Raw genomic sequence first — 22379 nt, forward strand, 5'->3', positions numbered from 1 at the left:
GCAATACGCTGGAGGGGTGATTTAACATTGTCGGCTATGGAGATGGTTCACATCTCCACGCCGAACGCCGAAACGCCGTACGCCTGAAGCTCAAAACAAGTCCCGGACCTTTTTTTCAGGTGGCTTTCGGCGTTCGGCAAAGCCGACAATGTTGATCACCCCTCCGGCGTATGTTAGGTTTAAAAAACGCCGCGTTTTGTTGCGGCAAATTGTGGGACAAAACGCCGCAATTTGTCACGGCAAATCGCGGTAACATACGCCGCGTTCAGGTGTGAATGCAGCCTAAGCGTATGCTCAAATTGAGATACGCTTAAATGTTGCTAAGATACGGCCGGCGTAAGTCTCCTACGCCATCGTATCTTAACTGCCTATTTACGCTGGCCGCTAGGGGCGTGTACGATGATTTACGCCTAGAATATGTAGATCAGCAAGATACGCCTATTCACGAACGTACGATTGCCCGTCGCAGTAAAGATACGCCGTTTACGTAAGGCGTTTTCAGGCGTAAAGATAAACCACCAAAAACATGGCGCAGCCAATGTTAAGTATGGACGTCGGAACCGTGTCGAATTTTTCACGTTTCACGTCGTTTGCGTAAGTCGCCCATGAATGGGGCTAGGCATAGGTTACGTTCACGTCAAAAGCATTGACTATTTGCGACGTGATTTGGAGCATGCGCACTGGGATACGTTCATGGACGGCGCATGCGCCGTTCGTTAGAAACGTCATTTACGTGGGGTCACACTTAATTTACATAAAACACGCCCACAGCTTTAACATTTGAATTAGGCGGGCTTACGCCGGCCCTAATACGCTACACCGCCATAACTTTGGCCGCAAAATCTGTGGGTCTTGTGCAAGGTGGAAAGATGGGCGCCAGTCACTCTTAACAGGATCAGAGGGAGAGAGGGGTAGGGCACAGGACACCCTTAGGCAAAGGCAATAGCAAACTTGGCAGATTCCTTGGACAAAAATAAAACCCGGCAATAGAGATAAACGGCCTTCAAGCTGAACGGAGCGACCTGCATCTCGTAGCAACTGCTGTCTCCTATAGCAACAAGCTTCACCCACAGCTACCCGCTGTACTCCTCTTCAAGCTTCACCCACGCTACCCGCTGTACTCCTCTTCAAGCTTCACCCACGCTACCCGCTGTACTCCTCCTCAAGCTTCACCCACAGCTACCCGCTGTACTCCTCTTCAAGCTTCACCCACACTACCCGCTGTACTCCTCTTCAAGCTTCACCCACAGCTACCCGCTGTACTCCTCCTCAAGCTTCACCCACAGCTACCCGCTGTACTCCTCTTCAAGCTTCACCCACAGCTACCCGCTGTACTCCTCTTCAAGCTTCACCCACACTACCCGCTGTACTGTTCTTCAAGCTTCACCCACAGCTACCCGCTGTACTGTTCTTCAAGCTTCACCCACACTACCCGCTGTACTGTTCTTCAAGCTTCACCCACAGCTACCCGCTGTACTCCTCTTCAAGCTTCACCCACAGCTACCCGCTGTACTCCTCTTCAAGCTTCACCCACAGCTACCCGCTGTACTGTTCTTCAAGCTTCACCCACACTACCCGCTGTACTGTTCTTCAAGCTTCACCCACAGCTACCCGCTGTACTCCTCTTCAAGCTTCACCCACAGCTACCCGCTGTACTCCTCTTCAAGCTTCACCCACAGCTACCCGCTGTACTCCTCTTCAAGCTTCACCCACAGCTACCCGCTGTACTCCTCTTCAAACTTCACCCACAGCTATCCGCTGTACTCCTCCTCAAGCTTCACCCACAGCTACCCACTGTACTCCTCCTCAAGCTTCACCCACAGCTACCCGCTGTACTCCTCCTCAAGCTTCACCCACGGCTACCCGCTGTACTCCCCCTCAAGCTTCACCCACAGCTACCCGCTGTACTCCTCCTCAAGCTTCACCCACAGCTACCCGCTGTACTCCTCCTCAAGCTTCACCCACAGCTACCCACTGTACTCCTCCTCAAGCTTCACCCACAGCTACCCGCTGTACTCCTCCTCAAGCTTCACCCACGGCTACCCGCTGTACTCCCCCTCAAGCTTCACCCACAGCTACCCACTGTACTCCTCCTCAAGCTTCACCCACAGCTACCCGCTGTACTCCTCCTCAAGCTTCACCCACGGCTACCCGCTGTACTCCTCCTCAAGCTTCACCCACAGCTACCCGCTGTACTCCTCTTCAAGCTTCACCCACAGCTACCCGCTGTACTCCTCCTCAAGCTTCACCCACGGCTACCCGCTGTACTCCCCCTCAAGCTTCACCCACAGCTACCCGCTGTACTCCCCCTCAAGCTTCACCCACAGCTACCCGCTGTACTCCTCTTCAAGCTTTACCCACAGCTACCCGCTGTACCCCTCTTCAAGCTTCACCCACACTACCCGCTGTACTCCTCTTCAACCTTCAACCACAGCTACCCGCTGTACTGTTCTTCAAGCTTCACCCACACTACCCGCTGTACTCCTCTTCAAGCTTCACCCACGCTACCCGCTGTACTCCTCTTCAAGCTTCACCCACAGCTACCCGCTGTCTCCTCTTCAAGCTTCACCCACGCTACCCGCTGTACTCCTCTTCAAGCTTCACCCACAGCTACCCGCTGTACTCCTCTTCAAGCTTCACCCACAGCTACCCGCTGTACTCCTCTTCAAGCTTCACCCACACTACCCGCTGTACTCCTTAAGCTTCACCCACAGCTACCCGCTGTACTCCTCTTCAAGCTTCACCCACAGCTACCCACTGTACTCCTCCTCAAGCTTCACCCACAGCTACCCGCTGTACTCCTCTTCAAGCTTCACCCACGCTACCCGCTGTACTCCTCTTCAAGCTTCACCCACAGCTACCCGCTTTACTCCTCTTCAAGCTTCACCCACAGCTACCCGCTGTACTCCTCCTCAAGCTTCACCCACAGCTACCCGCTGTACTCCTCTTCAAGCTTCACCCACACTACCCGCTGTACTCCTCTTCAAGCTTCACCCACACTACCCGCTGTCTCCTCTTCAAGCTTCACCCACAGCTACCCGCTGTACCCCTCTTCAAGCTTCACCCACACTACCCGCTGTACTCCTCTTCAAGCTTCACCCACACTACCCGCTGTACTCCTTAAGCTTCACCCACAGCTACCCGCTGTACTGTTCTTCAAGCTTCACCCACAGCTACCCGCTGTACTCCTCTTCAAGCTTCACCCACACTACCCGCTGTACTCCTCTTCAAGCTTCACCCACACTACCCGCTGTACTCCTTAAGCTTCACCCACAGCTACCCGCTGTACTCCTCTTCAAGCTTCACCCACACTACCCGCTGTACTCCTTAAGCTTCACCCACACTACCCGCTGTACTGTTCTTCAAGCTTCACCCACAGCTACCCGCTGTACTCCTCTTCAAGCTTCACCCACACTACCCGCTGTACTCCTCTTCAAGCTTCACCCACACTACCCGCTGTACTCCTTAAGCTTCACCCACAGCTACCCGCTGTACTCCTCTTCAAGCTTCACCCACACTACCCGCTGTACTCCTTAAGCTTCACCCACACTACCCGCTGTACTGTTCTTCAAGCTTCACCCACAGCTACCCGCTGTCTCCTCTTCAAGCTTCACCCACGCTACCCGCTGTACTCCTCTTCAAGCTTCACCCACAGCTACCCGCTGTACTCCTCTTCAAGCTTCCCCCACGCTACCCGCTGTACTCCTCTTCAAGCTTCACCCACACTACCCGCTGTACTCCTTAAGCTTCACCCACAGCTACCCGCTGTACTCCTCTTCAAGCTTCACCCACACTACCCGCTGTACTCCTTAAGCTTCACCCACAGCTACCCGCTGTCTCCTCTTCAAGCAATAATAACTCCTAATTGCACGCCCGCGCCTCCGCCATTGTCTAAGTTTAGACTTGTCTATAAACCTCTGAAAAGGGATCAGTGTTTGGATCTCTTTTAGGTGACACCTCAGCTGCAGGGATTTTCTTCTTGTCTGGTCTCTGGTCAGACACGCCCCTTCTCTTCCTTTGTGATGAGGGGTGTGGCCATTACTCAGCTCCGCCAGCATAAAACTCCGCAGTGAGAGGAAGCAAATTTCTGCAAAAAAGTAAGGGTGCATTCACACCGCGATTTTATCATCCTACTTGTTCTCACGATTTTAGGTTTGAAATCGTACAAATCTGTATGGCAAAACGTATCCATTCACTTCCATTCATTAATGTAGGTCCCCAAGTGCATCCGATTTGATCCGCATCAGATTTGATACGATTTAAAATCGCATCAAAAATCGTGTTTGACCACGATTTTTGGTCCTGATTTGAAATCGTATTAAAATCGTGTCCGATTTTTTTTATATTGTGGTCAATCTAAATCGTAATAAAATCGGATGACTTATCCGATTACATCCGATTTTGTCATATACGATTCCATCCGATTTAACGGTCCGATTATCGGATGTAAAAATCGTGATGTGAACCTAGCCTAAAAGGAAATTTTGAGGCAATTTCCAGGCAAATAATGTCACAAATGATAAAAGTTACAGAAATCTGAGACTTGGATTGCATTGAATTCTCTATTCTCTCCAATCAGGTAAACATATGAAGACGGAATGTACAGAGACGTCTGACACCGAGTGCCGGCCGTGTGAGGAGGGAAGGTACACATCCAACTGGAACTACGCCACCAAGTGCATGTCCTGCAAATCATGTGGTAAGTCCTTCATGGTGGTGCATGGATCTCCACCTCAGGCTGTGTGCTGTGCAGGTGGCTGCGGCTCCAGGAACGGGTGTGGACCGGCTGTGGGAACCACGCCTAACATGTGTGGTCTGTATGAGATAGGGTTGTCACCTATGGGTGTTACCAAGGGTGGTCTATCTAGGAACGCCCACCCCTCCAGAACGTCACCCACCCATTAAGGCATTTTGTTATCCACCCAACTCCCCCCATGAGCCCGCCCACTGGTTGCATCATGGCTGAAGACTCTTGAGAGGAGTACTGAGGCGAGGTATTGTCAGGCTTTCAGGACGCTATGTACTGCCCCCTCCCACCAGCCATCATCTGCCTGCATTGCATAGAGAGGCGCAGAGTCCTAGTGATGGGCGTAAGAAAAGAAAATAAAAAAGTATGCAATGAAAATGGAAAAGCTTTATTTAAAAACCTTATTAGTGTGTTAATAAAGGGAAAGAGGAAACCAAGCAATACAAAGGATTCCTTCCTGATGATGGCTTTGTAATTGGCTGAAAAGTCGAGGTAATACCGCGTCATCGCGTCACTTCCTCTCTGACTAAAACTACCAGGGAATCGCGCACCAAGACGCCGCTACAGGGGCTCATTCAGGGCCGATTACCCTTTTAATCAATCGCCTGCTATACACGCCGGGTGCCGGAACTATCAGGCACTCAGCAATGTAAGTGTAATGTTTTTATACAGCATTGCGCAATGAGGCCCTTTCTCTTCTGATCCCATTCATCCCTATGAGGTACATCTCCACCAATAAGATGCGAGTCCGGGGTCCCCACATGCCTAATAGACCACCCTAGAGATAGATGTACACTCACCGCAAAGTGTGGACCAACTATGTGCGGCACCCAGTCTGAGCACCATATGGGATTATTACAGGTTACCATTCAATGTTAGAAATACCTCGATATTGCTCTGCCACTTCAAATACCTTCGTGGAGGATTTGTAGAGCATTTTTATTTTTCTTAATACAAATTATTAAACTTTAGGATTATTTGAGGAATTTTGCAGCTTTTCCTCTTCCTTGGATGTGGGTCATTTTCTCCAAACATCACAGTATATAGAATATATTATACAGTAATACAGTATATAGTATTTAGTGTACAGTATATAGAATATATTATATAGTATACAGTATATAGAATATATTATACAGTATACAGTATGTAGTATATAGTATATATTTAGCGTACAGTATATAGTATTTAGTGTACAGTATATACTCGGGCCGGTAATATTTTGTCTCACATTTTTCTGTTTTCTATCTTTGTTCTGCAGATCCACCATTAGTTGAAAAAGAAAAATGTTCCCGTACCAAGAAGGCGCAGTGCGGCTGTCCGGAGGGGTATAGTTGTATTCAGCTCTCCGGGACGGGCGTTTGCCTGGTCTGTAAGCCGGATCTTATTCCGACTACCGTCCCATTGCCGACCGACCCGACTGAGCCGAGCATTACCCCGACTTCATCCGGTGAGATTCCTTTTCATTCACTTTGTCTATTAATATTCCCCATGTTATAAAAGTGTATTTATAGTCAACATAGTCCATTAGTTTTCAATTTTGGATGGAGTAAGGTAAGACCCTGTCGGCTAATGAGAGGCACTGGACCCAAGAGTGTGACAATGAGAGGCACTGGACCCAAGAGTGTGATACTAAATGAGAGGCACTGGACCCAAGAGTGTGATACTAAATGAGAGGCACTGGACCCAAGAGTGTGATACTAAATGAGAGGCACTGGACCCAAGAGTGTGATACTAAATGAGAGGCACTGGACCCAAGAGTGTGATACTAAATGAGAGGCACTGGACCCAAGAGTGTGATACTAAATGAGAGGCACTGGACCCAAGAGTGTGATACTAAATGAGAGGCACTGGACCCAAGAGTGTGATACTAAATGAGAGGCACTGGACCCAAGAGTGTGATACTAAATGGGAGGCACTGGACCCAAGAGTGTGATACTAAATGAGAGGCACTGGACCCAAGAGTGTGACAATAAATGAGGCACTGGACCCAAGAGTGTGACAATAAATGAGGCACTGGACCCAAGAGTGTGATACTAAATGAGAGGCACTGGACCCAAGGGTGTGATACTAAATGAGAGGCACTGGACCCAAGAGTGTGATACTAAATGAGAGGCACTGGACCCAAGGGTGTGATACTAAATGAGAGGCACTGGACCCAAGAGTGTGATACTAAATGAGAGGCACTGGACCCAAGAGTGTGACAATAAATGAGGGGCACTGGACCCAAGAGTGTGATACTAAATGAGAGGCACTGGACCCAAGAGTGTGATACTAAATGAGAGGCACTGGACCCAAGAGTGTGATACTAAATGGGAGGCACTGGACCCAAGAGTGTGATACTAAATGAGAGGCACTGGACCCAAGAGTGTGATTCTAAATGAGAGGCACAGGACCCAAGAGTGTGATACTAAATGAGAGGCACTGGACCCAAGAGTGTGATTCTAAATGAGAGGCACTGGACCCAAGAGTGTGATACTAAATGAGAGGCACTGGACCCAAGAGTGTGATACTGGACTCTGAAGTTAGTCACTAGATCCAGTCCTCCAATGCCTGTACCCACACAGTACCCCAAAAAAATTGTCCCAAACATAGAATTACTCACCCAGCCAACCTCTGCCTCTCTCAGAGAACATACCTGCCGCTGGGGAGAGGCCTGGACTGGCCCTTCTCCCTGGAGACCTTCCAGCCGCTGGAGAGAAGACAAGGTGACTGGGCTCAGTCCATCATGATGTTGGGGATCTTGGCCGACTGCCCTCATCCCTGGTTTACTCCCCATCACAGCCCCCCACAAATCTACACCCCCATCACATCACAGCCCCCCACAATTCTACACCCCATCACAGCCCCCCACAAATCTGCACCCCCATCAAATCACAGTCTCCCCACAAATCTGCACCCCATCACATCACAGCCCTGAGGGGAGGATCTGGCTCCTAAATGGTGGGACAGGAGCGGTTCAGATGGGGCAGTGACTCGGTCCGGATGGGGCAGTGACTCGTCAGGATGGGGCAGTGACTCGGTCCGGATGGGGCAGTGACTCGGTCAGGATGGGGCAGTGACTCGGTCCGGATAGGGCAGTGACTCGTCAGGATGGGGCAGTGACTCGGTCCGGATGGGGCAGTGACTCGGTCCGGATGGGGCAGTGACTCGGTCCGGATGGGGCAGTGACTCGTCAGGATGGGGCAGTGACTCGGTCCGGATGGGGCAGTGACTCGGTCAGGATGGGGCAGTGACTCGGTCCGGATAGGACAGTGACTCGGTCCGGATGGGGCAGTGACTCGGTCCGGATGGGGCAGTGACTCGGTCCCGATCCGCCACTTAGTGATGTCTGGTCTATATCCTCCTGCTATCCATTTATAGTTTGTCTTCACAATTTAGATGCCCTCTATGACAGGTGCTCTTTACTATCATGGTGGTCTCTGTGGAATGTATAACCATTCTCTCTTTCCATAGAGAATCCTCCATGGATCTACGCCATCATCATCGCTGTCGTGTTCACAGCGCTCGTTATTTCAGTAATATTCTTCATAAACTGCAAGAAGTCCAGAATCATGGAGAAGCTCGGTGAGTGAAACCATTGCTTACTAGAAAGGTCCATCACCGGTATAGTCATAGATCTGAATACCGCCCTCCGGTGGAGAGATGAGGCATTGCTTACTAGAAAGGTCTATCACCGGTATAGTCATAGATCTGAATACCGCCCTCCGGTGGAGAGATGAGGCATTGCTTACTAGAAAGGTCTATCACCGGTATAGTCATAGATCTGAATACCGCCCTCCCGTGGAGAGATGAGGCATTGCTTACTAGAAAGGTCCATCACCGGTATAGTCATAGATCTGAATACTGCCCTCCGGTGGATAGATGAGGCATTGCTTACTAGAAAGGTCCATCACTGGTATAGTCATAGATCTGAATACCGCCCTCCGGTGGATAGATGAGGCATTGCTTACTAGAAAGGTCCATCACTGGTATAGTCATAGATCTGAATACTGCCCTCTGGTGGAGAGATGAGGCATTGCTTACTAGAAAGGTCTATCGCCAGTATAGTCATAGATCTGAATACTGCCCTCCGGTGGAGAGATGAGGCATTGCTTACTAGAAAGGTCCATTCCAGGTATAGTCATAGATCCGAATACCGCCCTCCCGTGGAGAGATGGGGCATTGCTTACTAGAAAGGTCCATCACCAGTATAGTCATAGATCTGAATACTGCCCTCCGGTGGAGAGATGAGGCATTGCTTACTAGAAAGGTCCATTCCAGGTATAGTCATAGATCTGAATACTGCCCTCCGGTGGAGAGATGAGACTTTGCTTACTAGAAAGGTCTATCGCCGGTATAGTCATAGATCTGAATACCGCCCTCCCATGGAGAGATGAGGCATTGCTTACTAGAAAGGTCTATCACTGGTATAGTCATAGATCTGAATACCGCCCTCCCATGGAGAGATGAGACTTTGCTTACTAGAAAGGTCTATCGCCAGTATAGTCATAGATCTGAATACTGCCCTCCGGTAGAGGGAGAGATGAGGCATTGCTTACTAGAAAGGTCTATCGCCAGTATAGTCATAGATCTGAATACTGCCCTCCGGTGGAGAGATGAGGCATTGCTTACTAGAAAGGTCTATCGCCAGTATAGTCATAGATCTGAATACTGCCCTCCGGTGGAGAGATGAGGCATTGCTTACTATAAAGTTCTATCACAGGTATAGTCATAGATCTGAATACTGCCCTCGGGTGGAGAGATGAGGCATTGCTTACTAGAAAGGTCTATCGCCAGTATAGTCATAGATCTGAATACTGCCCTCCGGTGGAGAGATGAGGCATTGCTTACTATAAAGTTCTATCACAGGTATAGTCATAGATCTGAATACTGCCCTCCGGTGGAGAGATGAGGCATTGCTTACTAGAAAGGTCTATCGCCAGTATAGTCATAGATCTGAATACTGCCCTCCGGTGGAGAGATGAGGCATTGCTTACTAGAAAGGTCTATCACAGGTATAGTCATAGATCTGAATACTGCCCTCCGGTGGAGAGATGAGGCATTGCTTACTAGAAAGGTCCGTCACTGGTATAGTCATAGATCTGAATACTGCCCCCTGGTGGAGAGAGGAGGATCACGCTGTGTAGGTTCATTATCCCGAGGCATTCATTTCCTTTATTTAGTAAAAAAAAATTAAAACAAAAGGATATCCAAACCCAAGAACTAAAATTAAATATATTTCAGCTCACCATTTCTTAGATGTAGTGGCCCTAGTTTTCTTTTTTCAGGCTAAAAACATTTTCAGCAAGTACAGAAAACTTTGTTTCCATTTCTGAAAATTTTCTTTTCTTTGTTTCTCAGGTTGTGTGGCTAAAATCAAGGTAAGATTCTTCCTCCAGAGTCCTAATAAATATCAGGAGGTGTGAAAGGCCCTGATTGGTGGGATTTTCCTCCAACCTACATGAGTGCCCCTGTCACCTCCCCTGAGCGCAGGGACCCCGATATACATACAGTATGTGACAAAAGTCAGTACACCCCTAAGTGGGCCCAATTTGGAAATTGTCCTGACTTTTGTTGGCAGCGGTTTAGACATTAATGGCTGTGTGTTGAGTTATTTGTTATACAAGCTGTACACTCACTACACAACATTGTATTTGTCCATTCAGTCCTGAGATTTACACAGCCCTGCCTCCTGGTAGATAGTGCGCCTGAAGACCTGACTTTGCTGTATTGCAGATAAGAAATGTAACAAGGTCTTCTCCCGACTTCCAGCTTTTCACAATTTCACGCTTGGACAATAAAGGATCAGCAGCACTGATGGGCTCATCTTTCTGTCACTCTGCTTTCTCCTGCTGTCAGCACATGAGCACAACTGATTGGTAGCTTCTGCTGCTTCTCCCTCTCTTAGTCTGAGCTCTGCTGTAAAGGGATTGAGGGAAGCTGATACCAAGTTAAACTGAGCAACACAGAAATTGCAATATGAAACAGACACACACACAGGTATATATATACTCCAGGAATAGGTACAGGTACTCTTTCCACCCTGACTTGCCTTAAGGGAACCATCCCTTGTCTCCGCCCCCCACCCACCTCCTAGTACCGCTCCTTTAAGAGAATACAGAGCCAAGTATTATTTCGTCAAGTACATTCTTTTGTATGGAATTGGTTAATAACAGACCCCTCCACCAGGAGCAATAGACCCCCCCCCCCAGCAACAATAGACCCCCCAGCAACAACAGATCATACCAAGCAACATTAGACCCCTCCCCCAACAACAACAGATCCTTCCGAGCCGGCCAGCGGAGTGACACTTGCAGAGCAGTCTTGTGTGCCCAGCCAGGGGCCGAGCAGACCAGCGGGGTGACACTTGCAGAGCAGTCTTGTGTGCCCAGCCAGGGACCGAGCAGGCCAGTGGGGTGACACTTACAGAGCAGTCTTGTGTGCCCAGCCAGGGGCCGAGCAGACCAGTGGGGTGATACTTGCAGAGCAGTCTTGTGTGCCCAGCCAGGGCCTGAGCCGGCCAGCGGGGTGACACTTGCAGAGCAGTCTTGTGTGCCCAGCCAAGGACTGAGCAGAGAGGCGGGGGTGACACTTGCAGAGCAGTCTTGTGTGCCCAGACAGGGCCTGAGCCGGCCAGCGGGGTGACACTTGCAGAGCAGTCTTGTGTGCCCAGCCAGGGACTGAGCAGAGAGGCGGGGTGACACTTGCAGAGCAGTCTTGTGTGCCCAGCCAGGGGCCGAGCAGGCCAGCGGGGTGACACTTGCAGAGCAGTCTTGTGTGCCCAGCCAGGGGCCGAGCAGGCCAGCGGGGTGACACTTGCAGAGCAGTCTTGTGTGCCCAGCCAGGGCCTGAGCCGGCCAGCGGGGTGACACTTGCAGGGCAGTCTTGTGTGCCCAGCCAGGGACTGAGCAGAGAGGCGGGGTGACACTTGCAGAGCAGTCTTGTGTGCCCAGCCAGGGCCTGAGCCAGCCAGCGGGGTGACACTTGCAGAGCAGTCTTGTGTGCCCAGCCAGGGACTGAGCCGGCCAGCGGGGTGACACTTGCAGAGCAGTCTTGTGTGCCCAGCCAGGGACCGAGCAGAGGGGGGGGGTGACACTTGCAGAGCAGTCTTGTGTGCCCAGCCAGGGCCTGAGCCGGCCAGCGGGGTGACACTTGCAGGGCAGTCTTGTGTGCCCAGCCAGGGACTGAGCAGAGAGGCGGGGTGACACTTGCAGAGCAGTCTTGTGTGCCCAGCCAGGGACTGAGCCGGCCAGCGGGGTGACACTTGCAGAGCAGTCTTGTGTGCCCAGCCAGGGACCGAGCAGAGGGGGGGGGTGACACTTGCAGAGCAGTCTTGTGTGCCCAGCCAGGGCCTGAGCCGGCCAGCGGGGTGACACTTGCAGGGCAGTCTTGTGTGCCCAGCCAGGGACTGAGCAGAGAGGCGGGGTGACACTTGCAGAGCAGTCTTGTGTGCCAAGCCAGGGCCTGAGCCAGCCAGCGGGGTGACACTTGCAGAGCAGTCTTGTGTGCCCAGCCAGGGACTGAGCAGAGGGGGGGGGGTGACACTTGCAGAGCAGTCTTGTGTGCCCAGCCAGGGACCGAGCAGAGGGGGGGGGTGACACTTGCAGAGCAGTCTTGTGTGCCCAGCCAGGGACCGAGCAGAGGGGGGGGTGACACTTGCAGAGCAGTCTTGTGTGCCCAGCCAGGGACCGAGCAGAGGGGGGGGGTGACACTTGAGGAAGATACTGAGAGTGAAGATTGGAGGATCTCCAGGGATTCAGAGTCAGTGAATCATCTAGTGAGATCCGGGAGCTCAGTGTATGAAGAACTACAAGGAGAGATTGTAGAAGTGAACTGTTACACTTTTTAACGGACCTATGAACTATTCTGCCTACAGAGGACTGCATGACTGGTTACTGAGCTCAAAGGGTTAATTGTAGAGTGACTTTTTCACTGCTAAATGCTAATTGACGCTCTGTTGTGTATTACCAGTTAACAGCCTCTTGCCAGGTGTATGCTAACGTGATGATCTGTGAGTGTATATTGTTCTAAAGGTTAATTGAATTCTATTGAGAAAGGAATGTGCCCGGCCAGGTCATGTTAAGTAGATCTCGGTGCCGGAACGTCTAGAGACTGATTGATTCAAGGAGATCATTGTGTTTGAGTTCTGGTAATGAAGAAATGTTTATAATTAGCTCAAAGAAGGTGATTGAAGCTTCCCCACGGTGTGATGTGTGGGTGGGGACAGTTTGATTGTTCATGTGCCTTGAATACTGTATAAAATCTCAGAGTGAACCATTAAAAATCAGTCCTGCTTGACTCTGCAAACGTAGCCCGTCTCGTTTCTTGAAAGGGCGTTCGATGGGATATACCGGCGGTACCTGCATATCGCAGCTTGCCAGGGAAAAGGACTTCTCCAACGGCTGATACCCTCTCACTAGCCCGGGTAGCCGTTACATTGGTTGGCAGCAGTGGGATGGTCCTTTTATCCAAAGAGCAAGTTCTGAATGGAGTCGCAGTACGCCAGGCTGAAAAGATCCACACTAAAAGATTTATTAGAGAGTCGTGGTAGGAGCGCCAGCAACAGACCACGGAAGGAGCTGATAGCTGACCTGCTGGAGCTGGACGAAATGGATGGATCCATGGAAGGAACGGAGCCCCTTGCACCGGTCAGCGAGGAAGATGTAATTACTGGGATTGTACAGCGGAGATTATCCTTGTATCCAGAAACGTCCGTGGAACTAATCAACCAGCTGTTCCGGGAAGCAAGGGAGGAGATACAAACGAAGAGGGGACAAGAACTGGAACTGGTAAGAGCGAGACAGCCCATTACACCTGCAGTTCCTACCCCCCCACCTGCTGCTACAGGAAAGAAAATACCGTTCACTGCATTTAAAGCTTTTGTAGAAAGTGAGGAGGAAATCTATGGATATTTGGCGGATTTTGAGAGGCAGTGCTCACTACACCAGGTACCACCAGACCAATGGGTCACTATTTTGTCGGGGAAATTGTCAGGCAAAGCCAATGAAGCCTTTCGGGCTCTCGCCCCAGAGGATATTTTACAATATCAGCAAGTTAAAAAGGCGCTGCTAACCCGATATGCCGTAACGCCAGAAGCCTACCGCCGGCGCTTCCGGGAGTCCAAGAAGAAGGCTGTGGACTCCCACATGGAATGGGCCAACCAGTTACAAATGGTGGCATCCCTTTGGGTCCAAGGGTGCAAGGCCAACACCGGGGAGGAAGTATTGCAGCTGTTCCTAATGGAACATTTCTTCCAAGACCTGGCCGCAGACATACAAGACTGGGTACGAGATCGCCATCCCGCTAACTTAAACGAGGCGGCTCGGCTAGCAGATGAGTACGCGGAGACAAGGAAAGTAAGCCAGGGTACTACGTGGCTGGCTCAGAAGGTAGAACCGCGTACTCCAACCGTCACCCCACGCCCAGAGTTTCGGGCTCCAGTCCCACCACGTCCTCAGGGGCCTAGCAACTACCCCCGGGATTCGCCTAGGGTGACGTGCCATCACTGCAGCGACACGGGACATATTGCTCGTTATTGCCCTTTGAGAGCTACAACTACCAACTGGAGACGGACAACACCCAACACAGAGGTCACTCCATCACGTCCCTCTGCGGCCCACTGCCTAGAGACCGAGGGGGGCCCTGAGGAATGTCTGGGAATTTGGTATGAGGCAGACCCAATACAAGCGGCCTCTCCGGATAACCGTCAGCATCACCGTCAGGAGGTACAGGTGAATGGACAAGTAGCACAAGGCCTAAGAGATTCCGGGACTACTATCACTCTGATTCAAAAACATCTGGTAAAGCCAGAGAACGTGTCCACTCGCACAGTTGCCGTCCGGGTCGCAGGGGGTGCTGTATTTCGCGTACCCACCGCCCGGGTGCACTTAGACTGGGGAGCCGGGTCAGGAAAGACCACAGTTGGTATCATGGACAACCTACCTGCCGAGGTGGTGCTGGGCAACGACATTGGCCCTCTGACTTCGGCTTATTTACCTACACCTGCTGCTGCTTGTCCCGTGACCACCCGCGTTGCTGGAATCAACCCGCTTGCTGCTGAGAACCGGGTAAGACTACCTTCCCCGACATGTACTGTAGATCCGGCACAATATCAAAGTCTAAAATGGGAATGTGACAAGTTGGCCAGCGAGAAATCAGAGATGCAACGACACTATGTCATGTATTATGAGATGTCCCGTGGCTTGAACATTGAAATGCACAAACAGGCGGAAATTGTCAAAAGATTAAATGGGATTTGCATCCAGGTGGTGCCGTATCTGTCCCAAGAGCATCAGCAACAGGTTTTGGGAGCCATTGAGAGAGCAAAGCAAGTGACTGTTCCAGAACTGAATTCCATTATTCACCTTCACCATCAGCTACCGACCTGGTAAGCCAATGGGAAGGCCGACGGACTGTCCAGGCAAATGGAACTTTTACCCTAACAGCAGACCGGACATCCCCAAGTTGACCCGAAAAGGATCAATCCGGGTCTGCCGGAGTGTTCCACAAAAGGGGAGTAGTGTAACGGACCTATGAACTATTCTGCCTACAGAGGACTGCATGACTGGTTACTGAGCTCAAAGGGTTAATTGTAGAGGGACTTTTTCACTGCTAAATGCTAATTGACGCTCTGTTGTGTATTACCAGTAACAGCCTCTTGCCAGGTGTATGCTAACGTGATGATCTGTGAGTGTATATTGTTCTAAAGGTTAATTGAATTCTATTGAGAAAGGAATGTGCCCGGCCAGGTCATGTTAAGTAGATCTCGGTGCCGGAACGTCTAGAGACTGATTGATTCAAGGAGATCATTGTTTGAGTTCTGGTAATGAAGAAATGTTTATAATTAGCTCAAAGAAGGTGATTGAAGCTTCCCCACGGTGTGATGTGTGGGTGGGGACAGTTTGATTGTTCATGTGCCTTGAATACTGTATAAAATTGCAGAGTGAACCATTAAAAATCAGTCCTGCTTGACTCTGCAAACGTAGCCCGTCTCGTTTCTTGAAAGGGCGTTCGATGGGATATACCGGCGGTACCTGCATATCGCAGCTTGCCAGGGAAAAGGACTTCTCCAACGGCTGATACCGTTACACACTTTGTGATAGGAACTGTCAAAGACTGTTGCCATAGGAGACGGCATTCCTACACATGGAGATGTGACTTCTTGCAGGAGACCTTGTCCTCCTATGGAAGTCTCAGAGCCTACTAATTGAGTTTACAACTATCTAAGGGTGTCCTGGCCCCAACCCTCTCCCCCCAAAAGATACAAAAAGAGTTAAGTTAAGAGAAATAAAACCTCTTTTACATCCAAGAAGTGTCTGGCGCCCAATGACATTCACCATCTTTGCACCCACCACATACAGAAGGATGTCACCTATCTCTGGCCTTCGAGGTCCTCATGAGACCGGAGGGGACCTCCCTACAGAGTGTTATGGGAAGATTTGTGTGGCAATGAATTGTCTGGTGACAGGGGCTCTTTAGGGTGAAGATTTCAGTATTAATGAAGAACTTCTTTTCCTTACATTTTCTAAAAATAAAATTCTTATAAACTCCTAATAACAATTTTCTAAAATCTTTTCCTTTTCTCTTCCTCTCCAGAAACCTCTCCCGGAAAGTTCAGGTAAGACAATCCAAACCTCTTCTATGAAGGAACGAACGATCGAAGCCACAGAGAGAGATCGGACTTCCAGCCTGCATTTCCATAGGCTTGAGTGTTCTGACTCAGCAGGAGGTTTATCTGCAGAGAGACCGCTGCTTCCACAGAGAGAGCAAAGGGTCTTCTCTGCTTTGGACATCTTTTGTCTTGATGCCTCCAGAATGTATTTATTTGGCTGAAACCAAAAGTTCAGTTGGACTTTAGTAATTTCCTTCCATGCATGACACCCAGGGGGGGGGGTAACACCCGGGGGGTACCGGCACCATGACCATAGGTTAGCTGTTCTAAATAGGCACCTCCTCTTCCTGCTCCCTCCTTCCTACGCACACTCCTATTTTGGCCATAACAGATGGGAATGAAAGCCGCTGCCCTCCATACCGGCTAGCAGCTCTCTTTTTGTCACTTTAACCCCTTCCCACCCACTTCGGTGTCCCTTTATAATGCTCTGAATGCCCGGGGGGGGGATTGTTAATCATCTCAGCACTGTGATTGGTTGTCACAGTGGTCACATGATCAGGAGCGGCTCCGTTCGGCTACTGATCGTTAGTAAAGGACTGTCTGGGGAGCGCACTCTCAGCACAGAAACGTTTCCCGCCCGGTGAAGGGTGTGTGGGCGGTGCGTGATGGGCTGTGCGTGATGGGCGTTTCCCGCCCGGTGACGGGTGTGTGCGGTATGTGCGTGGTGGGTGCGGTGCGTGTGCGGTGCGTGTGCGGTGTGGGCCGTGCATGATGGGCTGTGCGTGATGGGTGTTTCCCGCCCGGTGACGGGTGTGTGCGGTATGTGGGTGGTGTGTGCCGTGTGTGGGCGGTGCGTGCGTGTGTGGTCTGTGTGTGTGGGCTGTGCGTGATGGGCCGTGCGTGATGGGTGTTTCCTGCCCAGTGACGGGTGTGTGCGGTATGTGGGTGGTGTGTGCGGTGTGGGCCGTGCGTGATGGGCTGTGCGTGATGGGCATTTCCCGCCCGGTGACGGGTGGGTGCGGTGCGTGTGCGGTGTGGGCCGTGCATGATGGGCTGTGCGTGATGGGCCGTGCATGATGGGTGTTTCCCGCCCGGTGACGGGTGTGTGCGGTATGTGGGTGGTGTGTGCCGTGTGTGGGTGGTGCGTGCGTGTGTGCCGTGCGTGATGGGCTGTGCGTGATGGGTGTTTCCTGCCCAGTGATGGGTGTGTGTGGTATGTGGGCGGTGCGTGCGTGTGTGGTGTGTGTGCGGTGTGGGCCGTGCGTGATGGGCCGTGCTTGATGGGTGTTTCCTGCCCAGTGACGGGTGTGTGCGGTATGTGGGTGGTGTGTGCGGTGCATGTGCGGTGTGGGCCGTGCATGATGGGCTGTGCGTGATGGGCGTTTCCCGCCCGGTGACGGGTGTGTGCGGTATGTGGGTGGTGTGTGCCGTGTGTGGGCGGTGCGTGCGTGTGTGCCGTGCGTGATGGGCTGTGCGTGATGGGTGTTTCCTGCCCAGTGATGGGTGTGTGTGGTATGTGGGCGGTGCGTGCGTGTGTGGTGTGTGTGCGGTGTGGGCCGTGCGTGATGGGCCGTGCTTGATGGGTGTTTCCTGCCCAGTGACGGGTGTGTGCGGTATGTGGGTGGTGTGTGCGGTGCATGTGCGGTGTGGGCCGTGCATGATGGGCTGTGCGTGATGGGCGTTTCCCGCCCGGTGACGGGTGTGTGCGGTATGTGGGTGGTGTGTGCCGTGTGTGGGCGGTGCGTGCGTGTGTGCCATGCGTGATGGGCTGTGCGTGATGGGTGTTTCCTGCCCAGTGATGGGTGTGTGTGGTATGTGGGCGGTGCGTGCGTGTGTGGTGTGTGTGCGGTGTGGGCCGTGCGTGATGGGCCGTGCTTGATGGGTGTTGCCTGCCCAGTGACGGGTGTGTGCGGTATGTGGGTGGTGTGTGCGGTGCATGTGCGGTGTGGGCCGTGCATGATGGGCTGTGCGTGATGGGCGTTTCCCGCCCGGTGACGGGTGTGTGCGGTATGTGCGTGGTGTGTGCGGTGCGTGTGCGGTGTGGGCCGTGCATGATGGGCTGTGCGTGATGGGTGTTTCCCGCCCGGTGACGGGTGTGTGCGGTATGTGGGTGGTGTGTGTGGTGTGGGCCATGCGTGATGGGTGTTTGGGGGTTAATGCCGCTCTTTTTCTGCCACACATATGTGTTCTGTGGGGGGGGCAGCAGGTTAAAAGGGAGCCTGTGAGATTGGCAAATAAGAGCTGCAAGTACTGATTGGCCGACATGCTGTCATCCCATTTTTTCCTTCATTATCCAGCCACTGATTTATGCAGGACAGCCGTTTTAGACTTCACTTGCTGCATGCTTGTTCTTGATCCATGACTTTTTTAGGCACAGAAGCCTGGAAGATGGTCAATGACAACACTGTCTATTTTATTCTCCAAGGTTCCCGCTAAGATTTCATTGACTTACGATTCCAATCCACCAATTCTCCCCTTATTCTCTTCTGTACAGGTTTAGAGTTCGTTGTCTCGTCACCCCCAACCCAAGAAAACGAGAAAGAACTGGGCTACCCCATGGAAGAGACGGATCCATTGCAAAGTGCTGAGTACGCCCCCTGAACTCCAAACACCGGCACCCCAACTCATCATCAGATATCACTCCTATCAGCCAAGGCCTGGCGGCTTCACACCCCGGGGCGGATGGAGCTGCTGCTTTGCACCCTCAAGCCACCAACCCGCGTCTACAGGAAAGAGGAACTATTGCCAAATAAAAAAACATTCACAGCTTTGAAGGGAATGAAATCCTCCTGCAAAGCAGTAATGTAACTACATGAAGATCAGCCTCATGACTCAAAAGATCATAGGGGAGGGGGAGGGGGGAAGGTGACATGGCAGCCATGGCGGTCTTACTTTTCCAGATGGATAGCCTAAGGCTGCAATGACCCCAAGTTCACGATATTTTGGAAATACAAAGAAAACTAAGACAACAGCTGCCTTCAGTGTTATCCTTCAGAGGGTCTTCTCTTCCTAGTACAAGGGATTAGGAGAAGAACGATTGGCATGACATGACAGTTTATTGGCTTAATACTCCTTCATGATAATCGCCAATAACATGGAAGAGCCAACCAAGACCGGCCCCACTATGTTCCAGTAGAGGAGGTCCGTCTACCACCATCTTTGGTAACCCAACTTGCCCTGTTGACTTATCTTCTTTCTTCCCCTTTAGCCAGCTGTCCCCGCCCCCGACTCAGCAACGCAGCCCATCCCTGCAGGCCGAGGGACAATTTATGGGACAGCGGTTGGGGAATGGACAAACGAATGGACCTCGGGATTCGGCATCGTGATGTTCATTTGTTGTAATGAAGTGTGCGATACCCATCCGGACCTCTCAAGTCTGGTTTATGGAACAATAAGCTTGTGAAACCCTCCGGCTTAGTTATCCGAATGGGAAAGAGAATGGGAAAGAGACAGTAAAACCCAACAGATTATGGTGAGAAGAGGCTAAAGAAATCGAAATATTCATATTATATGGCCTAATATTAAAGATGGCCCCACCGTACCGACATGTGATTTCTCACCATAAACTGGACGGTTCTCCTGTCTCGTTGTGTCTCAAGTCCTACGCCATGGAAGCCATGATGTCCAATCACTGATCAAGGCCAAAAACCCGCCGTCAGCTGCTGGTATAAATCGGCCCCATTTGCACTTTACACTGGAAGGTTTGGATGTTGGGACACCATGAAATAATTTTATGTTTTTCTCCTGAAATGAAGAATCGATTGTTTAATGATTGAGAATATTTTATAGTAAAGGGAACGGCACATGGAAAGAAAACCCCCAAATTCGGGGTCATACCTTAGAATTCCTAATTATCTCAGTGTTCTCGTGTTTTGTAGCACCCAATACACACAGCTTTATATTTTTTTCTTGTTATTAGTATTTCTCTTTTTATTTTCTTATTCTATGAGTGGTGATAGGAAGAAGGAAGGATCAGGGGATGGAGAGAGAAGTTGTAAAGGTTTATATATTTATTTATTTTATTATTCTATGAATGGTGATAGGAAGAAGGAAGGATCGGGGGATGGAGAGAGAAGTTGTAAAGGTTTATATATTTATTTATTTTATTATTCTATGAATGGTGATAGGAAGAAGAAAGGATCGGGGGATGGAGAGAAGTTGTAAAGGTTTATATATTTATTTATTTTCTTATTCTATGAGTGGTGATAGGAAGAAGGAAGGATCGGGGGATGGAGAGAGAAGTTGTAAAGGTTTATCTATTTATTTATTTTATTATTCTATGAATGGTGATAGGAAGAAGGAAGGATCGGGGGATGCTGAGAGAAGATGTAAAGGTTTATATATTTTAGGGCTGTTACTGATTACAATTTTCGTGTTCGATTAATCGATTTTTTTTTTAATCGACTAATCAACTAATTTCGATTAATTATAACGCACATACAGATCCAACTACTTTTAGTATAAATCGGCCCCATTTGCACTTTACACTGGAAGGTTTGGATGTTGGGACACCATGAAATAATTTTATGTTTTTCTCCTGAAATGAAGAATCGATTGTTTAATGATTGAGAATATTTTATAGTAAAGGGAACGGCACATGGAAAGAAAACCCCCAAATTCGGGGTCATACCTTAGAATTCCTAATTATCTCAGTATCTATGAATGGTGATAGGAAGAAGGAAGGATCGGGGGATGGAGAGAGAAGTTGTAAAGGTTTATATATTTATTTTATTATTCTATGAATGGTGATAGGAAGAAGAAAGGATCGGGGGATGGAGAGAGAAGATGTAAAGGTTTATATATTTATTTTCTTATTCTATGAATGGTGATAGGAAGAAGGAAGGGTCGGGGGATGGAGAGAGAAGTTGTAAAGGTTTATATATTTATTTATTTTCTTATTCTATGAATGGTGATAGGAAGAAGGAAGGATCGGGGGATGGAGAGAGAAGTTGTAAAGGGTTATATATTTATTTTCTTATTCTATGAGTGGTGATAGGAAGAAGGAAGGATCGGGGGATGGAGAGAGAAGTTGTAAAGGTTTATATATTTATTTATTTTCTTATTCTATGAATGGTGATAGGAAGAAGAAAGGATCGGGGGATGGAGAGAGAAGATGTAAAGGTTTATATATTTATTTTATTATTCTATGAATGGTGATAGGAAGAAGAAAGGATCGGGGGATGGAGAGAGAAGATGTAAAGGTTTATATATTTATTTATTTTATTATTCTATGAATGGTGATAGGAAGAAGAAAGGATCGGGGGATGGAGAGAAGTTGTAAAGGTTTATATATTTATTTATTTTCTTATTCTATGAGTGGTGATAGGAAGAAGGAAGGGTCGGGGGATGGAGAGAGAAGTTGTAAAGGGTTATATATTTATTTTCTTATTCTATGAGTGGTGATAGGAAGAAGGAAGGATCGGGGGATGGAGAGAGAAGTTGTAAAGGTTTATATATTTATTTATTTTCTTATTCTATGAATGGTGATAGGAAGAAGAAAGGATCGGGGGATGGAGAGAGAAGATGTAAAGGTTTATATATTTATTTTATTATTCTATGAATGGTGATAGGAAGAAGAAAGGATCGGGGGATGGAGAGAGAAGATGTAAAGGTTTATATATTTATTTATTTTATTATTCTATGAATGGTGATAGGAAGAAGAAAGGATCGGGGGATGGAGAGAAGTTGTAAAGGTTTATATATTTATTTATTTTCTTATTCTATGAGTGGTGATAGGAAGAAGGAAGGATCGGGGGATGGAGAGAGAAGTTGTAAAGGTTTATCTATTTATTTATTTTATTATTCTATGAATGGTGATAGGAAGAAGGAAGGATCGGGGGATGCTGAGAGAAGATGTAAAGGTTTATATATTTTAGGGCTGTTACTGATTACAATTTTCGTGTTCGATTAATCGATTTTTTTTTTAATCGACTAATCAACTAATTTCGATTAATTATAACGCACATACAGATCCAACTACTTTTAGCTGATCTTCTTGCATTGCAACTCTGCATTAGTCAGTGGTAAATGGGGTATACA

General features: G+C 49.4%; 1 protein-coding gene across 2 annotated transcripts in view; it reads left to right on the forward strand.

Moving 5' to 3' along the window:
* The window catches only part of LOC120921895 (tumor necrosis factor receptor superfamily member 1B-like), an 85232-nt gene extending 64986 nt beyond the window's left edge, over positions 1-20246 (forward strand). Inside the window, exons 3-8 of one of the 2 annotated variants that reach the window (XM_040334396.1) lie at positions 4580-4699; positions 6009-6197; positions 8204-8314; positions 10091-10110; positions 16325-16346; positions 18835-20246. In XM_040334396.1, coding sequence (XP_040190330.1) covers positions 4580-4699; positions 6009-6197; positions 8204-8314; positions 10091-10110; positions 16325-16346; positions 18835-18941 — 569 coding nt within the window. In that variant the 3' untranslated portion in view covers positions 18942-20246. The remainder of the gene's footprint in view (positions 1-4579; positions 4700-6008; positions 6198-8203; positions 8315-10090; positions 10111-16324; positions 16347-18834) is intronic. The other variant, XM_040334398.1, reaches the window with a different exon arrangement.
* The last annotated feature ends 2133 nt before the right edge of the window (positions 20247-22379 follow it).

Source organism: Rana temporaria, assembly GCF_905171775.1.
Source record: "Rana temporaria chromosome 8 unlocalized genomic scaffold, aRanTem1.1 chr8z, whole genome shotgun sequence".
Classification (NCBI taxonomy): domain Eukaryota; kingdom Metazoa; phylum Chordata; class Amphibia; order Anura; family Ranidae; genus Rana; species Rana temporaria.